This window comes from Pelophylax lessonae (assembly GCF_965119305.1).
Source record: "Pelophylax lessonae genome assembly, chromosome: 2".
Taxonomy (NCBI): Eukaryota; Metazoa; Chordata; class Amphibia; order Anura; family Ranidae; genus Pelophylax; species Pelophylax lessonae.
Genome location: NC_138769.1, coordinates 22,454,368 through 22,480,024, shown reverse-complemented (window position 1 = coordinate 22,480,024; position 25,657 = coordinate 22,454,368). Strand labels below are relative to the sequence as shown.

The following is a 25,657-nucleotide window of genomic DNA, read 5'->3' as shown; positions in this document are numbered from 1 at the left end:
TGGAACCATGTCCTGTGGGCTGATGAGACCAAGATAAACTTATTTGGTTCAGATGGTGTCAAGCGTGTGTGGGGGCAACCAGGTGAGGAGTACAAAGACAAGTGTGTCTTGCCTACAGTCAAGCATGGTGGTGGGAGTGCCATGGTCTGGGGCTGCATGAGTGCTGCCGGCACTGGGGAGCTACAGTTCATTGAGGGAACCATGAATGCCAACATGTACTGTGACATACTGAAGCAGAGCATGATCCCCTCCCTTCGGAAACTGGGCCGCAGGGCAGTATTCCAACATGATAACGACCCCAAACACACCTTTAAGTCGACCACTGCCTTGCTAAAGAAGCTGAGGGTAAAGGTGATGGACTGGCCAAGCATGTTTCCAGATCTAAACCCTATTGAGTATCTGTGGGACATCCTCAAATGTAAGGAGGAGGAGCGCAAGGTCTCTAACATCCACCAGCTCTGTGATGTCATCATGGAGGAGTGGAAGAGGACTCCAGTGGCAACCTGTGAAGCTCTGGTGAACTCCACGCACAAGAGGGTTAAGGCAGTGCTGGAAAATAATGGTGGCCACACAAAATATTGACACTTTGGGCCCAATTTGGACATTTTACCTTAGGGGTGTACTCACTTTTGTTGCCAGCGGTTTAGACATTAATGGCTGTGTGTTGAGTTATTTTGAGGGGACAGGAAATTTACACTGTTATACAAGCTGTACACTCACTACTTTACATTGTAGCAAAGTGTCATTTCTTCAGGGCCGGTTCACACGATTGCGAGTGCGGCGATCGCATGTAATTCGGAGCGCACTGCTCCTTCATTACATGCGATCTCCTGTGCGGATGCGAATTCAGCCATACACTTTGTATGGCTGAAATTCGCACTGCACCCGCACAAAAGACGCACAGGACCCTTTTTTCCAGCCGCATCAGGATCGGATCGCACAGTGATTCACACTTGTGCGATCCGATTCTGTGCGAACTGTCAGATCGCACTGCGATATGCGATCAAACTGGGGGTGTCGTTAACATTTGACACCCCCTGCGTATCGCATATGGCAGTGTGGCAGATGTGCGTTTGCGATGCGGGAACAGGCTGCGAATTCGCAGCCTTCCTGCATTGCACAAGTGTGTACCGGGACTCAGTGTTGTCACATGAAAAGATAAAATAAAACTAAAATATATATATATATATATATATATATATATATATATATATATTATATATATTATATATATATAATTGTATAATAAATAATTTTTTACAGGACTTTAACATTTTGTTGTCCAGAGACGTTTTATTCCAGCTATATGCCACTTACATTCCTCAGCGGAGTCGGAGTAGCTGCTCCGGTCAGCTTGCTGGTTCTCACGGCCATTCAGGTCCAGTGCCAGGGCGGGGGTCCCGATGTGTGAGCGGAGGCTGCTTTGCCTGCTGGAGCTCAGGAGGGGGCTCTTCCCTGTTGTCCTCTCCCCTGTCCCGTCCTCTGGGTTGATCTGTGAGGCTATCTGGGGGGAGGAAAGTCAGATGTTAAAGGACATACACTGATCAGCCATAACATTATGACCACTGATCAATACAGTGAATGCCCTTGATTATATGATTCCAAAGGGTGTGATGTATTTAGCAATAAGCGCACATGTTGTCCCTAAAGTTGATGTGTTGGAAAAAAAAAAAAAATGGGCAAGCGTGAAGATTTGAGTGACTTTTACAAGGGCCAAATTGTAATATCTGGGTCAGAGCAACTCCAAAACTGCAGCTCTTGTGGGATGTTCCTGGTCTGCAGTTGTCCAGACCGACCAAACGTGGTCCTAAGAAGGAAAACTGGTGAACGAGTGAAAGGGTCATGGGAGCCCAAATCTCACTGATAAGAGGTGGGGAGCAAAGACTGGTCCATGTAGTCTGACCCAATAGAAGAGCTACTGAAGGGAAAATTGCTGAATAAGTGAATACTGGTTCTGATAGAAGGGTGTCAGAACACATAGCAGTTTGTTGCGTTTGGGGTTGTGTAGCCGCAGACTGGTCATGGTGCCCATGTTGACCCATGTCCACAGCCAAAAGTGCCTACGGTGGGCACATGAGCATCAGAACTGGATCACAGAGCAATGAAAGAAGGTGGCCGTGTCTGATTAATCACATTTTCTTTTACATCATATGGATGCCCGGTTGTGTGCATGTCACTTACCTGGGGAAGAGTTGGCACCAGGATGCAATATGGAAGAAACATGTTGAAGCCCCCATCTCAAATGGCCATCACTCAAAAACCATACATGACGACCTCAATTATTGCCAAGCATAAATTATAGCCCTCTCCCTCCCCCTGCCTTTTTTAGTCTGGTTCCCAGCAAATAAACATGACCCCCACCATATACCATTTCCAGGGAAAAAAAAAAAACCATAACCCCCACCACATCCCATTCCCAGGGAAAAAAAAAAAAAAACCCACATGACCCCCACCATGTCCCATTCCAAGAAAAAGAAGAAAAAAAATTACCCCACCACGTCCATTCCCAGCAAAAAGCTTGACCCCCCCGCATCCAATCACTTCCCTTTCTCAGCAAAAAATATGGCCCCCTCCACATCCCATTCCCAGCAAAAAACATGATCCCCATCACATCGCTTGCCCAGCAAAAAGCTTGCCCCCCCCCCCTCCCATCACATCCCTTTTTCAGCAAAAAACATGGCCCCCTCCACATCCCATTCCCAGCAAAAAAACATGACCCCCATCACATCGCTTGCCCAGCAAAAAGCTTGCCCCCCCCCCCCCATCACATCCCTTTCTCAGCAAAAAAAATGGCCCCCTCCACATCCCATTTCCAGCAAAAAACATGACCCCCATCACATCGCTTGCCCCGCAAAAAGCTTGCCCCCCCCCCTCCCATCACATCCCTTTCATAGCAAAAAACATGGCCCCCTCCACATCCCATTCCAAGCAAAAAACATGACCCCCATCACATCGCTTGCCCAGCAAAAAGCTTGGCCCCCCCCTCCCATCACATCCCTTTCTCAGCAAAAAACATGGCCCCTCCACATCCCATTCCCAGCAAAAAAACATGACCCCCATCACATCGCTTGCCCAGCAAAAAACATGACCCCACCATGTCCCATTCCAAGCACAACCCATGACCACGTCCTTCGCCCAACGAAAAAAAATGCCTACTATGTCCCTCTCCCAGCAGAAGCAGAGAACCCCTATTCCCCCCCCCCCCCATTTCCTCTTTCAAAAAGAAACAGGCACCCCCCCCCCATTTCCACCTTTAAACGTAAAACAGAGCACCCCCTATTTCCTCCTTTAAACAGAACCAGTGCATCCCAATTTCCTCCTTCCAGAAAAAACAAGGGCACCTTATTTTCTCCTTCCAGCAGAGAGCACCCCCATTTCCTCCTTCAACAGAACCAGTGCACCCCCATTTCCTCCTTCAAACAGAACCAGTGCACCCCCATTTCTACCTTCAAATAGAAAACTATGCACCTCAATTTCCTCCTTCCAGCAGAACCCTCTGTTCTCCTCTCAGAGGAAATATAGATCCCCCCCTCATTCCATACCTAGCACTCTCCACCCCCCCCCCCCCTACGTCCCTTACCAGCAAAACAGTGCATCCCCCCCCCCCAGTCCTACACTCTGCCTCTTCCTTAGCATAGATGAAAGCCCCCCCCCCCCATTCTACATTCCCCCCCCTCCCCAGTATAGATGCATCCAGCGGCAGTATGATTCTCACCATTTGTAGGATGTTTATTGAGTCGGTCTCTGTCTGGGAGATGCCATCCCTCACCTGGGAAGCTCCCCGAGATGTCTTCTCACCCTTCTCTCCCAGATCCTCGCTCACTGCCTTGCCTGGAATCCTGCAGACAGAAACAGACTATGAATAACATGACCGGCATCAACACACAACTATTTACCTGCTGCGTTCCAATTTAATAACTGTCATTATAGTCCTGGATGATTATAACTCTGCAGAATTGGATGATATATGACTGTACTATTCAAATAAGACAGGACAATAATTCTGATGACTCCGTCCGGCGTGACCGGGAATAGTTATACATGGCTGTTACCGGTTGCAGGATTTGGAACGCATTGCAGCCAGTCTGACCTGGTACATTAGGAACAAGCACCAACTGGCACCTGCTGGCATCCTGACAACCAGTGACTCAATCTTGCCGTCAGCAGCAGTGAGGAGCCATCGGTAGTTAAGGAGCGTGTGCCTGCCAGCTTTCTACTAGACATGTGCGATTTGGTTTGTTCAGATTTATTTTTTGACTATTTGGTTTTTTTCAGATTTATTTTTTGACTAAAGAGATTCGGCTTTTTAGAGATTCTGAATTTTTAAATAGACATAGAAACAAATCTGCAGGAATAGGAAAAAATAAATAAAAAACCCACACAAAATTTCTGGATTCATTCGTATTAATTGAGAAGCTGGTTAAAGAGTGGGCGGCTGCCGTGTCCTTAGCAACCATGACTCAACTGCTGTCAGCGGGATCCCCCGCTGTCAGCAAAATGAAAACAAAAGACGTGCTGATAAAAAAAAACAAAAAACAAACCCAACACCACACCACACACTATACAGCATGGGGGTTCTCCCGATCCATACATCCATCCATACCAGACCCTTATCCGAGCATGCAGCCCGGCAGGCCAGGAAAGGGAGGGGGACAGGAGAGGGCCCCCCTTCTAAACCATACCAGGCCACATGCCCTCAACAGGACCCTCTCCCAGCAAAGCACCTTGTACCCATGCCGATTAGGAAAAGTGGTTGTGGCAGTGCGGAGGGTAGCTCATCAGAATCTGGAAGCCCCCTTTAAGAAGGGGGGCCCTCAGATGCTGCCCCCCCAAATGTGAACGAGTATAGGGTACTACTCATTCAACAAAACGTCAACAATAAACCATTTTTGACAGGTCCTTTATTAAAAAACAAACAAACAAACATGTCCCCCCGATGTAAATCCATCAATCACGATGAACCTCGGCCACCGATCCACACGCAAAAAACAAAACAAAAAAAAAAAAAAAGAACACCCCGCTGAACACATCCGCTGCTTCCTCACTGACAGCTGCTTCCTCCCTGCCACTGAGTAAACTTGGGGACAGGGTGGTCACTCGGAGACCTTGCTCCATGACATCATAGGACACAGGTCACCCAGTTACATATATACATACCAGACCCAAAGGGCATGGTATGCATCGTTGGGGGACCCTTCACACTTATTTCATGCCAGCTCTTGTGTTTACATTCTACTGTCAGCTGGGAATCCAGCTGGCAGCAGGGAGGACTCATCGTTGTTAGGAACCTGGCGGGTGCCATCACAAAAAGCAAAAATGAAAAAAATAAATAAATAAAACTTACATCTGAACCACATTAACTCGCAGTACAACTGCATTAGAAGCTGGATTGAAATTGTGTGAACCCAGTCTAATTTTTCTGTGCGAAAAGGGCAAAATCTAATGGTCTCAGGCTATTTACTTTTACATTTATATGTTCTGAATTCATTAACAAAAAAAAAAAAAGAAGTGGTTTGGGAAAATACGACATTATGGCCACTGGATAGATTAGATCCTTCTCACCTCGCTGCCCCGGTGTCCTCAGCTGGCATAGGTAGGCTGTCCATCTCCTCATTATTCAGGCCCAGCTCTGTGCCATAGCTTTGCTGTACCAGCTGCCAGAACTCCTTCTTGGTTAGACTCTGTGGAGAGATGAATTATGGGTTCACATGTTTTGTTTATATCCCAATTATTTTTTTTACTTCAGACACTTCTCCTGGGCCCTCTGGGTCAGGGAACTGATGGTATAGACCAGCAATTCTCAACCAGAGTTTGGGTTAATCCTAGGATTCCTCTGGAGGTCAAAAGGGGTTCCTTGAACTGTGGCTGATTGATCCCCATTTGATAATTTCTGCATAGTTCTGGGATCAAAACCAGTTGGCTGAAAAACATCAATGGTATTTGTAAGGGGCCTCCTTCCCACTGACCACCAATGTAAGGAGCATTCTACCCACTGGCCACCAATGTAAGGAACATTCTTCCCACTGGCCATCAATCTAAGGAACATTCTTCCCACTGATCACCAATGTAAGGAACATTCTTCCCACTGACCACCAATGTAAGGGGCATTCTTCCCACTGACCACCAATGTAAGGAGCATTCTACCCACTGGCCACCAATGTAAGGAACATTCTTCCCACTGGCCATCAATGTAAGGGACATTCTTCCCACTGACCACCAATGTAAGGAGCATTCTTCCCACTGACCACCAATGTAAGGAGCATTCTACCCACTGGCCACCAATGTAAGGAACATTCTTCCCACTGGCCATCAATGTAAGGAACATTCTTCCCACTGATCACCAATGTAAGGAGCATTCTTCCCACTGACCACCAATGTAAGGAGCATTCTTCCCACTGACCACCAATGTAAGGAGCATTCTACCCACTGGCCACCAATGTAAGGAACATTCTTCCCACTGGCCATCAATGTAAGGAACATTCTTCCCACTGGCCACCAATGTAAGGAACATTCTTCCCACTGATCACCAATGTAAGGGACATTCTTCCCACTGATCACCAATGTAAGGGACATTCTTCCCACTGATCACCAATGTAAGGAACATTCTTCCCACTGATCACCAATGTAAGGAGCATTCTTCCCACTGACCACCAATGTAAGGAACATTCTTCCCACTGACCACCAATGTAAGGGGCCTCCTTCCCACTGACCACCAATGTAAGGGACATTCTTCCCACTGACAACCAATGTAAGGAACATTCTTCCCACTGACCACCAATGTAAGGAACATTCTTCCCACTGGCCATCAATGTAAGGAACATTCTTCCCACTGATCACCAATGTAAGGGACATTCTTCCCACTGATCACCAATGTAAGGAACATTCTTCCCACTGATCACCAATGTAAGGAGCATTCTTCCCACTGATCACCAATGTAAGGAGAATTCTTCTCACTGATCACCAATGTAGAGAGTATCCTTCCCACTGGCCACCAATGTAGAGAGCATCCTTCCCACTGGCCACCAATGTAGAGAGCATCCTTCCCACTGGCCACCAATGTAGAGAGCATCCTTCCCACTGATCACCAATGTAAGGAACATTCTTCCCACTGATCACCAATGTAAGGAGAATTCTTCTCACTGGCCACCAATGTAGAGAGCATCCTTCCCACTGTATGGAGCATTCTTCCCACTGTTCCCTTACATTGGTGATTATTCTCCCCACTATCAACTGATGAATTTGTTTAGCAGGATTCCCCAAAGACCTGTAAATTATTTTACGGGTTCCTCTAAGGCAGCCTATTCTTAACTTAACACAGAAGAACCCTTGAAATAACTTTCTGGTCTCAGGGAATCCCTGCTAAAAATTTCTATACCTACAACTCATGATAATTTAGTGGGAAGAATGCTCCTTACACTTGTGGTCACTTAGAATGACCTTCCTAATGCTCCGTACACACGATCCGAAAATCCGACACTGGATTGTCTGACTTTTTTCGCTTGCTAGTCGCAAGTAGAAATTAAGTAGGTTACTAAAAAAAAAAAAAAAAAAAAAAAAAAAAAAAAAAAGTGTATGAAAATTCTCGTACGACAGAATAAAAATTTGGAAGGGATGTAGCCTATTTGTATTGTATTTTTGGACAACTGTACTGATTAAAATGAAAAATCGGATGATCTGGTATCATACGAGAAAAAAATTCCTGCTTGCACCATTAGGCCCCGTTCACACTGGGGCGATCCGACTTGCCAGGGCGACCTCACAAGTTGCGGCGCGCAGCTCGCACCGCGACCTCGGAGCGGCCGGCACGGACTTCATAACATTGAAGTCAATGCAGGTTGCCCCAAAGAAGCTCCGGACCCTTTTTCTAAGTCGGAGCGACTTGTGTCGCTCCTATTAGAAGGGGTCCACAGCTTCTCTTTGGCAGGCGACCAGGTCACCTGACAGGTCGCCCCAGTGTGAACGGGGTCTCAGATAATTAACAAAAAAAAAAAATATCGGATGAACAGTCGGGGGTCGGCTATCAAAAGCTTTGTACGAACGATCAGATTATCGTATGATTAATTTGAAAACTGTATTTTTCGTACGATTTTCGGATCGTGTGTACGGGCCATTACAGAAAGCTAAAAAGATCAGTGGGAACTTATCTGAGAGGCAGAAGGTTCTCATTGCTCAAGGAACCTCTAGCAACCTCTGGAGGAATCTAATAAATGATTAAAACACTGTGCCAAAGGTTTTTACTGTAAACACATATGATACCTCTGCTGCCATTCCAAAATCACCCGTGTAAAATACACTGGACTACTATGCAGGTACTATAAAAATGTATTTGGATGCTAGATATCAGTGTATATTACCAGTATTTGTGTGCATTTTTTATTTACTACAGGTCCTTGTATAGCACTGTCAGTTTACGTAGTGCTTTACACACACACACACACATATACATACACACAAAATTATATATATATATATATATATATATATATATATATATATATATATATATATATATATATATATATATATATATATATACATACATACATACATACACACACATACACGCCCATATACATACATACACTATTTGTATATATATATATATATATATATATATATATATATATATATATATATATATATATATATATATATATATATATATATATATATATATATATATATATATACACACATATATACACACACACACACACACACACACACACACATACATATATATATACACACACATACATATACACACACATACATATACATATATATATATATACACACACACACACATACACCCCATATATACATACTTTTTTTTTTTTATATTACATTCACATCAGTCCCTACCCTCAAGGAGCTTACAATCTAAGGTCCCTAACTCACAATCATACATACACATACTAAGGCCAATTAACCTACCAGCATGTCTTTGTAGTCTGGGAGGAAACCACACAGGCACAGGGAGAACATGCAAACTCCAGGCAGGTAGTATCGTGGTTGGGATTTGAACCGACTATCCTAGTGCTGCTACACGAAGTGCTAACCACAAAATTAAATAACAAACAAATCCTATTCATCAAAACTATAGGTACCATTGAAAATCAAAAACCATAAACAACAAGCGTCCATAAAAAATCCAAAAATTATTAAAAAGACCTCCAACAGTGTAAATAGTGATCTATACAACACTTTTAGATGTGCTCCACTCTTATGCAAAACCGTGCTCTCCAAATGGTGCTCTTCTGTGGTTCCACACCTTCCACCTTTAGACACCGAGACTCACTAGATGTTTAGACCCAAGCAATGAACAGCTCTATATGTGTTCATGGAATGATGCCAAGACCTGTATCTCCACTCTCCTCAATGTCCCCTTGTGCACACTCCTCAGCTCAGGGATAAAAGGCCATAAAAAGGATCAATGCAAATAGTTCAATAAATTAAATATCACCGACAGACAAACATAGTCCCACTCACATATTTCGGTGCCCTGACTGGCACCCAGCGAATTTTAGCAGTGTATCGTTCAGTAATATACTGGCCGCCGCTCTACCAACAAGGTATGTTCCACCAGCCAGATATTGCCTCACAGGAAGTGAAGTCAATTGCTACGTAACCCCACCTCAACGTGTTTCACGGCCATCGGCGTCTTCAGGAAGCCCTCTGTAGAACACCTAGAGTACCATGGAACCCTAGTTGAGAAACCCTACTATATGGTAAAGAGATTGAGAAAGACTGCTCCAGATCTACCTTGATCACGTAGCAGGGAGGATACAGAACATAATGGCACATAAATGTTTGGGTAGCATGATGTGTCATGGAAACTAGAAGGTGACAAAGATCTGAATATATTTTGTTTGGCCCTAACGTGAAGTCTCTGACAGGCTGTTGAACCATAAAGCATTATCGTGAGATCCTCAACTGTCAACGCTTTCTTAGACAACAAATACCATTAATTCACACAACGTAAGTAGAATTCCATCACATAAAACAAATACAGAGATTACAATGAACTACACAGCCCCAGAAACACTTCCAGTTGTTTCAGGAAACCAAGTTCTCAATTTGTATTGTCTCTCTTCAATAGAACTATGGCCTCCCAGCAAGTAATTATAGGTCAGGGAAAGTAAAGAAAGTTTTTTTATTTCATGAGGCTTGTGCATCGCATAGTAACGGGACTTGTGACTTGTTTAGACTGCCATACAGGAGTCTTAATTGTTTTAAAAAAAAAGTTATAGTTAGTCATGGTCGAAAAAAAGAGAAGTCCATAGAATTCAACCAATAGAAAAAAAAAAAAAAAAAGATATAATTATTTTTTTCCATTTGGTTGAAGTCTATGGACTTCTCTTTTTTTCGACCTGACTAACATATATATATATATATATATTTAGTGTGTGTGTGTGTGTGTGTGTGTAAATCCCCAGGTCCAGATGGCTTACACCCACGAGTTCTTCGGGAACTTAGTTCAGTTATAGTCAAGCTTCTTCTTCCTTCTTATTAGAGGCATTACTGGAATGGCATCAACTGACTGGCGTGGAGCAAATGTGGTAACAATTTACAATAAAAAGGTCAATATGTATACCAGAAAACTAGAGGCCAGTCAGCCTAACATCAATAGTATGTAAAAGGTATTTGAGGGAATGGTAAGGGACTCTATGCAAACGTTTGTGAAGGTGGTATTATGATCATAAATGTGACAATCAGCATTGATTTATGAAAGACCATTTTTATCAGATAAACCTGTTATTTTTCTATGAGGACGTGAGAAAATGGACGGTAGATGTCCAGTTGATGTAGTAACTTAAACATTTCATCTATACAAGGTCTGTTGGAGATGATACAGTTTTTTTAATTTTTTTTTTTTTTTTTTTATGTACATGGATAGGAAACTGGCTACATGATCGGGTCCAGAGAGTAGTATTTAATGACTTATTCCCTGAATGGTCTAAAGTAGTGAGGGTTCTGTCTTGGGGGGCTAGGGCTGTTCAAATGATTATGGAGGATATAGAAGCTTGAATTAAGAGCTTGATTTCAGCATTTGCTGATCATATCAAAATTAAGCCGGGAAAGAACTTTGGCACAGGATAGACCATCATTACAGGAAAACCAGGACAAATATGGGGATGGGCAGCTGCATGGCGGATGAGGTTCTATATTGAGGAAAAGTAGGAAGGTCGGTGAAGTACCCGTCACTGGAAACACTTAAGCTCGATAATGTGAAAGGGTGTCCACATATTCTATATGCCCTTCCATCCGACTCAAAATAGCTATAACTTTTCTTTAGAAAATAACCAACTTATTTAAAATTAAGAATCACCCAAATCCATCCTTTTTCATTTCAGGTCTATGGGAAATCTTTGATTCTGCCAGATCTTCTTGTAAGGTTGGCAGATCTTTGATTCTGCCAGATCTTCTTGCAAGGTTGGCAGAACTTCACACCTTTATGGACTGTTCTGAATAGAATTTGCTGTGATAACGGTTGGATTACATCTTACACATGGCTGCCTTTACAGTCCCGAGGCCATTGTAGTCCATTGATACTGCAGAACAAGTTTACGTGCAGTGAAGGAAGATTATGTGCAAGCTGATGGAAGACAATCTGATCACAGGTGTTCAGCTATGAAATGTTCTATAGGAATATTAAGTATCATTTCCTTTTCGTATGTATAGCGTACAGGATTTCTAAACCAAGCAATAACGTAAAGAACAACAACTCCAATTCAAAGCTGGGATATTAACTGGGATTTTTTATTTTTTTTTCATTTAAATGGTATAAATTCACAGCCGATACAAAATTCTGTTCCTTGCAACCATATCAATAGTATTCCTATTTTGACACTGAAAAAACATTTCTATAGTAGGGTTGCCACCTCTTCAAGCCAAACCCAAACACTTTAGCGGCATGCAGCAATTATTTTTTTTTGTAGTATACACTAGAAATGGTATTTAATCACAAATACATGTATAATCATATGGAGCTAATCACAAAAGTTTCCCCTTTGCATCTGAATCCAGAGTTCCCTTACACTGTAAGATGGGGGGGGGGGCTCTGCACATGCTCATGTAAAAGGCAGAGCTCTGGGGACTCCGATTTAAAGTAAATGTAAAGTCTCGTATTTTTTATTAAATAACAAAACATATATATGTAATACTTCCCTCCTCTGTACAGTTGGTTTTGCACAGAGCAGCCTGGGTCCTCCTGCTCTCGGGTGCCTCTTCTGAGCTCCTGGCCCCTCCCTCCTGTTAAGTGCCCCCACAGCAAGCAGCTTGCAGTGGGGGCACCCAAGCCGAGCTACAGCTCTGTGTATCCATTCAGACACAGAGCTGCTGTTTAACCCCGCCCCTTGTCTCTCTCTCTCTCCTGACTGGCTAACTGACTTTGTTTGACAGCAGTGGGAGCCAATGGCGTCGTGGCTGTGTCTGAGCAAATCAGGAGGGAGAATCCCAGACAGCCAAGGGACTCGTGGCCATCGCTGGATAGAGATGGGGCACAGGTAAGTATTTGGGGAGCTGAGGGGGGCTGCTACACACAGAAGGTATTTTATCTTATAGCATAGAATGCATTAAAGTGGAGTTCCGGCCAAAAATACTTTAAGATAAAAATACCCAAGTAATCCTAACATATCGCCAATTACATTAACACTATTCACAGATTACAGTACAGTATTTGATTGTATATAATTTCTTACTTTTAAAAATTGATTGCAGAGTGCGGCCATCTCCGGTGTAGGCGTCTGAAGCCGCTGTGTCCCCTTCTTCCTGCTTTATGGCTACCCAGAATGCCGATCGCAATCTCACGCATGCGCTGTAGATTGCGATCGGCAATCAGAGGAGCGGCTGGCCATGCCCATTGCCTCCTGGGATTGATGACGCTCATCTCCCAGGATGCAATGCGAAACCGGACGTGAAGTCTGGGGCCGCGGCCGCAGAAGAAGGAAGTAGGACAAAGAATCCTCTAAAATAAGGTGATAAGTGATCCAAAAAAAAAAAAAAATTTTTATTATATATATCTATCTATCTCGCACAATTCATTTTTAAAAAGCATAGGACTACTCAAATCCGTTAAGTAGAAAATGTAGGTGGAACTCCGCTTTAAGATAAAAAGCTTCCCGACTTTACAACTCGGCTCTATTGCGCGAAACGATTTCCCTGTATTGATTGACCAGAGGGGGAGCCAAATCAACGGGGGCGGCGGCAATCACCTGCCACTCGCGATCGCTCCCCAGAGACAGAACGACGGCCTGCCGATGAAAACAAGGCAGACCGTCGTTCGGTCAGAGATGAACACAGTGATCTGGTGTTCCTGTTATTTAGGAAAACTGATCTCTGTGTTCATCTAGTGATTTCATTCCCCAGACAGTTAGTAAGCACCCCCTAGGGACACACTTAACCCTTTGATCGCCCCCTGGTGTTAACCCCTATCCCTGCCAATGTTTAGTATAGTAACAGTACATATTTTTAGCACTGATTACTGTAGTAATGTCACTGGTCCCCCCAAAAGTGTCAGTTAGGGGTCCGATCTGTCCACCTCAATGTCGCAGTCCCGCTAAAAAACGCAGATCATCGCCATTACTAGTAAAAAAAAAATAAAAAGACGTAAATCTGCTAGCTTGTAATCGCAATAACTTTTACGCAAACCAATCAATATACACTTATTGGGATATATAGCAGAATACATATTTGCCTAAAATGATGAAAAGATTAGATGATTTTTTATATCTTTTTATTGGCTGTGTTTTTATAGCAGAAAGTAAAGCTTTTTTTTTTCTTCAAAATTGCCGCTCTCGTTTATAGAAAAGAAAGATTTTCCCCTTGTTGTGGGACTTTTAGACCCCGTTCACATTGGGGCGACCTGTCAGGCGACCTGGTCGCCTGACAGGTCGCCGTAGGTCGCCTGCCATAGAGAAGCTGTGGACCCGTTCTAATAGGAGCGCCGACTTCGAAAAAGGGTCCGGAGCTTCTTTGGGGCGACCTGGAGAGACCGCCATAGACTTCAATGTTATGAAGTCCGTGCCGGCCGCTCCGAGGTCGCGGTGCAAGCTGCGCACTACGACCTGTGAGGTCGCCCCGGCAAGTAGCATCGCCCCAGTGTGAACGGGGTCTTAAGGCACTCCTATAAAATTACAAAAATAGTATTGAAAAAAGTAAAATTTTTATTGAATAAATATCAACATTTGTGAAATTATTATTAAAATAACCAAACAGTTAAAGCGGAAGTAAACCCAATCGATTTGATAGTTTCAAAAGAGAGTTAATATTCCCGGCAAGCCGGAAATGCTAGCTGTCACATTGGTTGTGCTCTCAACCAAACTGTCAGACCATCCAATGGCTGGTGGCATAACTTATCACATGTGCAGCATCAAGGCAGTTGCAAATTAAACAGAGGCTTATGCCCCGTACACACGTGCAGATTATCTGCAGATTTACCTTTTCTATGTAGTGCAAGGGCCTGCCGGATTGCATACAAATTGAAAGTGTTTAGGTTGGACCTCATATTATATGGTTTTGGTAAGTCTGCAGACAAAAGTCTTCAGATAATCTGCACGTGTGTACGGGGCATAAGATGGCAGCTTCCTTGGCTGAACCGATAGGGGGGTTTACTGCCACTTTAATTACATGACATATATAATACATGTGGTTGTCAGCCTAAACAGTGAGAGATACCCAATGCATTTCGAAGTCAAGAAACTTCTTCCTCAGGGGTAGATCTGACATCTGTAGCTAGACTTATCCACTGCATATTACAGTAAACCCCCCTCCATTGCGGGGGTTACGTTCCGGACCCAGCCGCGAAAAGTGAAATTCCGCGAAATAGAAAAACCCTATTAAAATACATTGTAGGCATGTTTTTTTACTGTCACTGTACGTGTAGAAGCATTTTAAGGTCTTTAAACACACTTTTAAAACAATAGAAACTCATTTAAACACATAAAAGATACTAAGAGACAGAGCAAGAGCTATGAAAAACACAAAAATATTTCATTTTGAATGATTTATATAGTAAAATAACATTACAAAAAAATCTGCGAATTACCGGGACCGCAAAAACTGAACCGCGATGGAGCGGGGGATTACTGTATATAATTTCCACTGTTTGTCATTAAAAATAAAAACAACTGGTGTCAGAAAGACATCTGCCTGGTGCGTCACAGTTAGGAAATAGTGCGGTATTCCCCTGAAGGTCCGTCAAAGATGTACATCCCCCAGTATGCAGCCCTGTGGACAACTGGAGTCCAAAAGAGAGAGAAGGAAGCCCTTGATGTTAGATAGGGTTCATATACACACCACTGATGCTCTTTTGTTTATATAACAAAAAACAAAAAAAAAAAACAAAAAAAAAAAAAAAAAAAACGCAGGAGGTGATGATCAAATACCACCAAAAGAAAGCTCTAATTTGTGGGGGGGGGGGGGAAATCAATATTGTTTTGGGTACAGCATCGCACGACCACGCAATTTTCAGTTAAAATCACGCAGTGCCGTATCGCAAAACGAGTGGTTAAGCAAGAACAGTGCAGATTCTGGTGTAAAGGGGAACTCCGATGTAAGGGGGTATCTGGTAACCAGAGCCCCCAGTTACATCATAGTTCCTAGCATTCCCCTTTAATCAGAGTTCCCTGAGCCCGTCTATTCACACATCCATTTGTATGAACTACACCACACATCGGGAGCCTTGTAACATACAATCACAGCAAGTTTGGGGCACGCTGATGGTTATTCCTGGCAGGAAAGGAACGTAGAATGCTCTCTGTACTATAACACACCGGAGTCTCCATTCAACCTTGCTAGATTACAATGTAACAATAATAACACAATATAAGATTATGGGTAGTGGCAGTAATTAAATGCAGGTTGCCGCCTGTATTATCATCCCTGTTCTATTTTTACTGGATATCACGTGTGTAGTGTAATCTCAGCACTACAGCAATGACCTGACCATGGCGTCCTAATCAGGTCTGACACTGCAGGCAGAATACCGAGATAAGATATTGCAATGACATAATACGGAGATCCCGGATAGGAGGAGTCATCAGAAATTACTAGAATCATCAGATGAGGACAGGAGGAAGAAGAAGAGGAGCTAAACTGCACTAGTTGGACAGTGTAAAGTGGTAAATAAAGTAAAAAGAAGAAAAAAAATAATAATTTGGGCCCCCAGGCAGTTTAAGTCATAAAATGCTAGAATGCACGACATACTAGCACAATATGACAGACGTACCTTACAATTAAAGAGGAAAATGGATTTTTGTAAGATCTTACCGTAAAATCCTTTTCTCTTAAGCTCATTGACAGACGTAGTCTTCTTGATTCTCAAGAGCTGGGTTATGTTGCCTCCGCAGGAGTAGGACTAGGCAGAAAGACAAAACGTTCTGGCTCCACCTTAGGGGCAGTCCCTGAGGGTATATCCTCCCTCTCTCTGCTACAGGGAATCAGTTCTGTTCTAAAGCAGTAACAGAGAATTTAACCCAACCCAACTCAATGATAGAGGGGCGGGTACTACGTCTGTCAATGAGCTTAAGAGAAAAGGATTTTACGGTAAGATCTTACAAAAATCCATTTTTCTCTATCGCTCATTGACAGACGTAGTCTTCTTGATTCTCAAGAGCTGGGACATCCAGAAGCAGTGCCACAAATGAGGGGTGGGATTGACAAAAATCAAGTCCAATCTAGAAGGCCCAACCGGTGCCAAACTAGAAGTTTTAAAGGCTCATTATAAACAAAGAATGAGACTCAAATGAAAATTTCCAACGGAAAAAAACCCTCGAGGTAGACCACTGGTCTCCTCAAATGGCGGCCTGCAAAACCTTGCGGCCAAACGAGGCATCAGACGATGCCATTACATCAACCTTATAATGTTTTGTAAAGGTATGCACCGACGACCAGGTAGCCGCCTTGCACACCTGGACCACTGACGCCTGATGGCGAAAGGCCCATGACGCACTAAGTGCCCGAGTGGAGTGCGCCTTAACAGGGAACGGGGGCTCCCGACCCTTAATAGAATAAGCCTGCACTACCGTCTGTCTGATCCATTTGGAAATAGTCGCGGCAGATGCAGGCAACCCCTTTTTGGGTCCATCCGGGATCACAAAAAGTGAATCCGTCTTGCGAAACGAGTCTGTCGTTTTCAAGTATACCCTGATCGCCCGGACCACATCCAAGGAGTGTAAAGCAAACTCCCGAGGATGACTGGGCTTAGGACACAGGGAAGGTAATACAATTTCTTCATTCAGATGAAATTCTGACACCACTTTTGGTAGGAAGGATGGATTCGGACGAAGAACCACCTTATCTTTATGAACCACCAGATATGGGGAACGACAAGATAATGCGGCCAGTTCTGGCACCCTGCGTGCAGAAGTGATAGCCACCAAGAAGGCCACCTTCTGGGACAACGTAGGTAGAGGAATCTCCCTAATATCTTCAAAGGGAGGTTTCTGAAGAACCGACAATACTAAATTAAGATCCCAGGGTGGTAACGGCGCGCGCACTGGCGGAGCCAGATGTCGCACCCCCTGGATGAAATTCCGCACCAATGGATGAGTAGCCAAAGGCTTCTGAAAGAAGATGGCTAATGCTGAGACCTGACCCTTGATAGTGCTCAAGGCCAGTTTCTGCTCAACCCCTTGTTGCAGAAAAGCTAATATTCGGCTAACCGAATAAGTCCGTGGACGGAACCCCAGAGGTTCACACCATGCAATATAGGACTTCCATGTACGATGATAAGTCTTTCTGGAAGTCGCTTTCCTTGCTTCAACTAGAGTAGGAATAACTGAAGCTGACAAACCTTTGTCCTTCAGCACCTGGGTCTCAATACTCCTGACTAGACAGAAAAAAACTGATTCCCTGTAGCAGAGAGAGGGAGGATATACCCTCAGGGACTGCCCCTAAGGTGGAGCCAGAACGTTTTGTCTTTCTGCCTAGTCCTACTCCTGCGGAGGCAACATAACCCAGCTCTTGAGAATCAAGAAGACTACGTCTGTCAATGAGCGATAGAGAAAGTAAACTTCCCTTTGTAACTTTCGCCTATAGGTAAGCCTATATAAGGCTTACCTATAGGTACTGTAAATATCTCCTACATTTCACATGGTCCGCCTCCGCCGTCGGACTCCGTTATGCTCACTGGGGATCTACCCTTAAAAAGCAAAATGAAAAAAAAATAAAAAAAATAAAAAAAAAAAAAAAGCGGGCCCTTTAAGGACGTTGGGAGGAAAGGACGTATGATGTCGCTCTGGTCCTCCAAGGCTATAGAGTTGAGTGGGGGCCATCTTGCCCTCAACCGACTTCCTGCCTGGGACTGCAATGGACCGGTGTTCTAAAATTTTCTCGGACCTGTGAAAAAAAAAAAAAAAAAAAAAAGAAAAAAAAAAAATCGGACCTCGTCACTTCCGGTGATAGGAGTCTCAAGTGCGCATGCGCATAAGACATTATCTTGGTTTGGTAAACTTATAACACATAGCGGGCAGCTGAATGAGAGGAGGCGGGGCTGAGGTGGGACGGAAGACACCGCCGCGTCATCTGCAGAGCTGAATAGAGGAGGCGGGAGAGGAGGCGGGACGGAGGTGCGGCCGTGTAATAAATGCAGGACTTTAGCGACTCCTTATGTTTTATTATCTTTAGCAATTATCGTATTATTTATCCTTAGGATTTCATTACATTTACTATTTATATAATACAAAATAAGAAATACTAAATGTAATGAAATCCTAAGGATAAATAATACGATAATTGCTAAAGATAATAAAACATAAGGAGTCGCTAAAGTCCTGCATATATTACACGGCCGCACCTCCGTCCCGCCTCCTCCACCAGCTCTGCATATGTGTCCTCCGTCCTCCGTCACACCTCAGCCCCGCCTCCTCTCAGTCAGCTGTCCGCTCTCTGTTATAATTTTGCCAAACCTCGAAAAATGTCTTCTGCGCATGCGCACGGACGACTCCCATCAGCTGTTTTGTGATGCTCTATCACCGGAAGTGACGAGGTCCGATTTTTTCACGGGTCCGACAAAATTTTACAACACCGGATCGTTTTACCCGCTACTGACAGCTCCGGTAAGTGGGGAAAACGAATGGGAAGCGGCAATTTCGCTGCTGGGACCTCATTTAAATGTGAAAGAGGACCACCTACCCTGTAAGAAAATACTGGGGCAGGGTCAGGGCTCCGTGTCTGAATGGATACACAGCTGTGATTTGGCTCGAGTGCCCCCATAGCAAGCTGCTTGCGGTGGGGGGGCACTCAACAGGAGGGAGGGCCCAGGAGCAGCAACCAGGGACCCAGAAAAAAGGAGGATCAGGGCTGCTCTGTGCAAAACCTACTGCACAAAAGGAGGGGAGTATAACTTTTTTTTTTTTTTAAATAACAAAGACTTTACAATCACTTTAAATTAGCAGCTGAAAGTAAGTTTAATATGATTTAGGTTCCATGAGTGACATCATCTTCTGAAAAAGCCAATTGCCTGGCCATCAGGATAATTCTTTGGCTTCAATTATTTTAGTGACTAAGAACAAAGATAAGAAATTCTTCCTTTACTTGCTGCATGCTTGTTATGGGCCAATGATGAGGAAGTATTTAAAGCAGAACTTTAAAAAAAAATAGTTGCAAGAAGAAAGGTATTTTTATTAGAGAAAAGAGTCCTAAAACAAATCCCCTGCATTAAAGATTTAAATCCGAGGCATCACCTTGAAAGCCTTCTAAAACGGTGGATAATTAACAAAACAAAAATGGTAGATTCTGACAATCCCTGAGATACGCAGCTTGGCTGTCCTGGTCTCTGTAGGATTTTAGACCCCCTTCTCTTCCTTTATCTCTTTCTATCTGTTCTCTTCTAACGAGAATAAAGATAAGTGTGAAGCCAGGAATATTAATTGCCATAGATAAATGTTACAGGGAACATCTGTAGGAGGAGGATATGTATTGCTTGCCAAACTAGTTAAGGAAATATGTATCTGTGACGTAACTATTGTTTTATATATGTGATGTACACGCTTAGTCACTTGGCAAACAGGCATGAGCCGGGCTAAGTACTTTTCGCTAGAGAATAAAAAAATGTCCGAATTCCATTTCTGGTTTCCAACAACTGTTTGCTGCTACATTTCTTGGTGCATTGGCCGGGAAACCAGGTGGAAAATCCATGCGTCTAGTGCTATATACTCCAATGTCCATATGGAGATGCTTATGGTTGCACACTTGGGACTTATAAATGGCACCCTTTGCCCAAGATGAATATGCATACATACATACCGCCATAAATCCGTCTTTGACACTTATATATATGCCTAAATTGGCTTCTCTTTTGGGATAAACATTATCATGGGCAGTTATTGGTATTGCTTTATCAGAAGCCATGCTGAATTAAATTGACGCATATTCTGGGGCGAAATGGTTACCATCTTTTCTATGTTTTCACTCTTTTTGATATTCACCCCATATACAGAAGCTATTTTCACAATTCTAGTGTGCTCTCCTTTTCTTGGGGCGTGCATGTTGGTTACGGATTATATAACTATCAAGTCACCACACTTTTGGTCACCACCTATTACTCAAGATAGTTGAATACTACATTTTATTCACCTATCGGTATTTTTTACATCTACAGATACATATACACTTTGATTTCACCCATACAAGACTACTACTACTTGTACTACATATGACCCTCTGTGGTCTTATCTTCCCTGTATATTACAGGTAAATATTTGCCTCTTATCACTTAAGGGGACAGTGACTAATTCGCTGCTGAAAATTCTTATATCAGTTAATTTATTATTTACTCCTCTTTTTACTTCATTTTTGTGCATTAGGTTGCCATATGAATATATCCCCCTCCCCTTTATGGGAGTAGTTCATATTGAGCCAATTTTCTTACCGGTCATCGTGGTGCCCTGCTGGTCCCTCTGGGCGGATGCTACTACTTCTCTTATGCTCTCACGGACTTCGTAGCCCTTGATTGGGCCTGTGGGAATTTGGGCATTCCTCCTGATGGTAGCAATACCATTTTTTAGCTGACAGGCCAATCCAATCCGTAGGGCTAGACGCTAAGGGTAGGTCCATTAATATTGAATATATATTATGAGATTGAAAATATGAGACATATCTATGTTTGCTTACTATATATATATGGACTAATCACTTTATATTATACTAAAAACATTTCTTACTTTTTTTAGATATACTAGGTATTGTATCTGGAGCTTTGGGTGACCCCTGAAGAAGGGCTTTTTTGCCCGAAACGCGTAGGGTCGGTTCCGGTTCCATGATCACCTTGTACACCTAAGCGCCCCTATTTGGTTCGGTATTTGGTCTGTCATATGCATGCATATTTTAATGCCCTGTGATGTTATTGAATTATGTTACTGTTTGTTTGGTTTATATTTTGGAATAAATAAAGATATTTTTATACAAAACACAGTGTTCAGTGGCATTCACAGTCCCATACATAGGGGAATTTTTCTTGTATAAAACCAGGTGGAAAATCCGAGACGGGTGGCCGTTCCACCGCGAATGGTGGGGATTGGTCCAGGGTTGGCCCCTTGGATGGGTTACAGATTGGAAAAGAAGAGAAAATCTGACCATAGAATGAAACAGGAAGTAATGTGAACTGTTTCAGCTGCTCAAGTTATAAAAAGGTATCTAGAAGAAAAGCTCAATTGTGCCAAGAGACCGTAAAATACCTGGGATTCAGGGTGTCACAAGGCCAGAGACAGTTGGGAAAGGGCAGGAAAGAAACTGTTTGCCAGATCCCTACCCCAACCACCAGACGCCAAGAGGCCAGGGAGTCCCCTCCAGTTAGCACAGAGACTGGAAAAAAAAAAAAAAAAAAAGCTGCTGCAGCTCCTGTGGGTCCGGAGGAAACGCAATCAAACTGAGACACGCAGGTATGGCTGACATTTTCATAATGGTGGACTATTGGGTTTCCTGTTTTGGGTGGGAGCCTATCTCTGACGCTGCCCTGGAAGAGGATTAGAGAAAACAAACATAAAAACAAACCGGCTTTACCACTCCACTTCAGTCCACCTGAATCCCCGGATCCTGAGGTCGGGATCAGTAGCTCTATATCAGTTTTTGCAGATGACACAAAATTGGGCAGGGCAATAACTGCACAGCATGAAGCAGATATTCTACAGAATGACCTGGACAAAATAACGCAGTGGGCAACGACATGTCAAATGAGGTTTAATGTGGAGAAGTGTAAGGTTTTGCACTTGGGGACTAAAAACATAAAAGCACAATACACGTTAGGAGGGGAACCCTTGGGGGGAATCAAAAATGGAGAAGGATCTGGGAGTCTTGGTTGATGATAGACTAGGCAACAGCATGCAATGTCAAGCGGCAGCTGCCAAAGCCGGCAGAATATTAGCATGCATAAAGAAAGGGATGTATTCCAGAGATAAGACTATAATCCTTCCACTTTATAAAACTCTGGTCCGACCGCATCTGGAGTATTCTGTCCAGTTCTGGTCGCCAGTCCTCAGGAGGGATGTGTTGGAGCTGGAGAGAGAAGGGCAACTAAACTGATTAGGGGATTGGAGGACCTCAATTATGAAGAGCGTCTGCAATTGCTTGATTTATTCTCCCTGGAGAAGAGATGCCTGAGAGGAGACATGATAGCAATTTATAAATACCGCAATGGTGATCTCAGCATAGAAAAAAAGCTGTTCAGTCGTAGGGAGTGCATGAGGACTCGAGGGCATACAATGCGATTAGAGGAGAAACGTTTTAACCTCAGGCAACGTGGGGGGTTCTTTACTGTTAGGGCTACAAGATTGTGGAATTCTCTACCACAAGAGGTGGTTTCTGCGGGAAGTATGGTGGCTTTCAAAAGACTCTTAGACGTACATCTCAAGGATCAGAACATTCAGGGGTATGTGAGATGATTTCGGCCACACACACCTACACAGGTTGAACTGAATGGACTATTGTCTTTATTCAACCTCACCTACTATGTAACTATGTAACAGTCTGTCAAGGCTGTTCATGTGCCGATGTTGCCTCATTTTTAACTCATGTTGCAAAGATTGTTGAGCGTCACCGTCTGTCGATCTTGTCCATTGAGATCAATGGGGCCAAATTACAACTGCGCGAAATAGGCATGATTAAGGTGTGGTGGAGTAGCTTTTGCTAGAGTAAATAAAATGCCTGTCAAACGCCATCTGAACACAAATAGCTTTGAGGGCAACACAAGTTAGAAAGAGCTCTAAAATATTTTAAATTCATGCAGGATGATCTATCATAGCACAAGACTACGTTTTAAGTTTAATGTGTTGCCAACCGCCCCACGTACATTTAGGCTGCATTCACACTTGAGGCTACATTCACACCTGAGAGTAGCGTTTTCACGCGGTTTTTACCGCGATTTACAGGCGTTTTTACAGGCGTTTTTTGTGCAGGCGTTTTTAGATTGAATAGAGATCAATGGAAAACGCCTGTAATCTGCCCAAAAAAGAAGCTCATGTACTTTTTTGAGCGTTGGGCGTTTTGCTTACAGCGTCAAAACGCTCAGATGTGAACAGGGGCCATTGAAATGAATAGGATTTGTCTTGTTGGGCGTTTTGAGAGCTGATCCTAGAGCAGAAAAACTCCCCAAAAACGCCCCAAAAAGCCTACATGTGAGCGGAGCCTATGCGTAGCGTTTTTGCGCGTTTTTTTGCCGCGATTTTTAGGCGTTTTTTTCAGGCGTTTTTGGAGGCAGGCATTGACATCTATCAAAAACGCTGGTAATCAGCCCAAAAAGAAGCTCGTGTACTTTTTTCAGCTACAGGCGTTTTGCAAAACGCTCAGATGTGAACAGGGGCCATTTAAATGAATGGGGTTTTACTTGTTGGGCGTTTTGGAACGTCTTTTTTGAGCATTTTTGGAGCTGAAAAACTCTCTAAAAAACACCCAGGTGTGAATGGAGCCTTACTGCGAGGCGGTGGTTCCTGTGCACAGAATCACGTATAGGTACGTTATTCTGCTTTTCTGGGTCTGGGGTGCGCATGTGCGCCGCCGGCGCTCTGCTCCCGTTGCTATTGGACCCCCCTCCACCAAATGATTTGGACCAGTGTACAAAGTAAGGTCCATAGAGACATGGATGAGTGAGATGGGGGTTGAGAAACGTGACTGGCCTGCACAGAGCCCTGACCTCAACCCGATAGAACACCTTTGGATGAATTAGAGTGGAGACTGCGAGCCAGACCTTCTCCCCAATATCAGTGCCTGACCTCACAAATGTGCTTCTGGAAGAATGGTCAAACATTCCCCGCCTAGACACACTCCTAAACCTTTGGATAGCCTTCCCAGAAGAGTTGGAACTGTTATAGCTGCAAATTGTGGGCCAACTCAATATTGAACCCTACAGACTAAGACTGGGATGCCATTAAAATTCATGTAAAGGCAGGCGTCCCAATACTTTTGGTAATATAGTGTACATAAAAAGGAAAAAGGAAGTGGAGAAAGGGGTTCAGTGCAATAGAGCAGGGACCTTGGTGCCATAATAAACAGAAGTGAGCTCCCCAGTGTAGGAATTTATGGCACCCCTGGACTGCCACTCCAGGGGCACATCCACCGTAGGCTTCTCTCAGCCTAGCCCATGGTAAGACCATTGCAGCACCATCCCTACCAGGGAGGCATTCAAATTTAGGAAGCGTAGGGAGAGGCTTGACTTCAACCGGGTACAAGCCTGGAGAACCAGGCCAGAATCAACCCAGGGAGGAAAAAAGTCCCTTCCACCACTCCCATCTAAATAGATCAGGCTGGATACTAAACAGCATTCCCCTGGTCCAGGGGACACTCCTCCAAAAAACTGAACAGAACAGAAACTACACTTGACCTTAGCCAAAAGGAACATGCTGCCGCCCTACTTAAATTCCATCACTGTCCACCTCTAGAGGTCATGAATTTCTGATGCAACCAATATAGGTCAGCATGAATAATAAGGACCATGCTAAATAACATAAGAGTGAACGAAATAGAAAAAAGAAAAAGAAAAAAAAAGAAAAATGGTGGCATAATAGGTCAAACGATGCAAAAAGGTCAGCAAAAAGAGCCGTGTACTATCCTGTGCAACCGGCTGCTTGAATCCCAACCAATCACGGATTATACTGGATACACTTAGCAGGTAACTGGTGTGATTGCACGCTCTTTTCTATTGTAGCCATAACAAAAAGCGGATGCAGCCTGCAACAAGACAAGTACGACTCAGCTGAGATCTGGTTTGACAAATTCCATTCTTCGGACCCGTTAATGCGCATTATTGATGTACATTTGGTTGAGTCTGCTCTTTTATTTTCTATGAGGAGCCCTTACTAAGTAACCACACACCATGCACTTGACCAGTGGCGGCTGGTGCTCAAAATTTTTGGGGGGGGCGCAAAAAGAAAAATGTAATAGGTATTGCTTCGCATGGCACAGGTGATGGCACAGGTGATGGCACAGGTGATGGCATAGGCATGGCACAGGTGATGGCACAGGTGATGGCATAGGCATGGCACAGGTGATGGCACAGGTGATGGCATAGGCATGGCACAGGTGATGGCATAAGCATGGCACAGGTGATGGCACAGGTGATGGAACCGGTGATGGCACAGGCATGGCACAGGTGATGGCATAGGCATGGCACAGGTGATGGAACAGATGATGGCACAGGTGATGGCACAGGTGATGGCATAGG

The 25,657-nt window shown here is 43.7% G+C and overlaps 1 protein-coding gene across 1 annotated transcript in view; it reads right to left on the bottom strand.

Moving 5' to 3' along the window:
* Positions 1–25,657, bottom strand: part of GRAMD1C (GRAM domain containing 1C) — a 263,253-nt gene that overhangs the window by 51,543 nt on the left and 186,053 nt on the right. The window contains exons 7-9 of the mRNA XM_082245479.1: positions 5,563–5,681; positions 3,716–3,839; positions 1,318–1,504 (exon numbers count right to left, since the gene is read on the bottom strand). Of these exons, the coding sequence (XP_082101605.1) occupies positions 1,318–1,504; positions 3,716–3,839; positions 5,563–5,681 (430 nt within the window). The remainder of the gene's footprint in view (positions 1–1,317; positions 1,505–3,715; positions 3,840–5,562; positions 5,682–25,657) is intronic.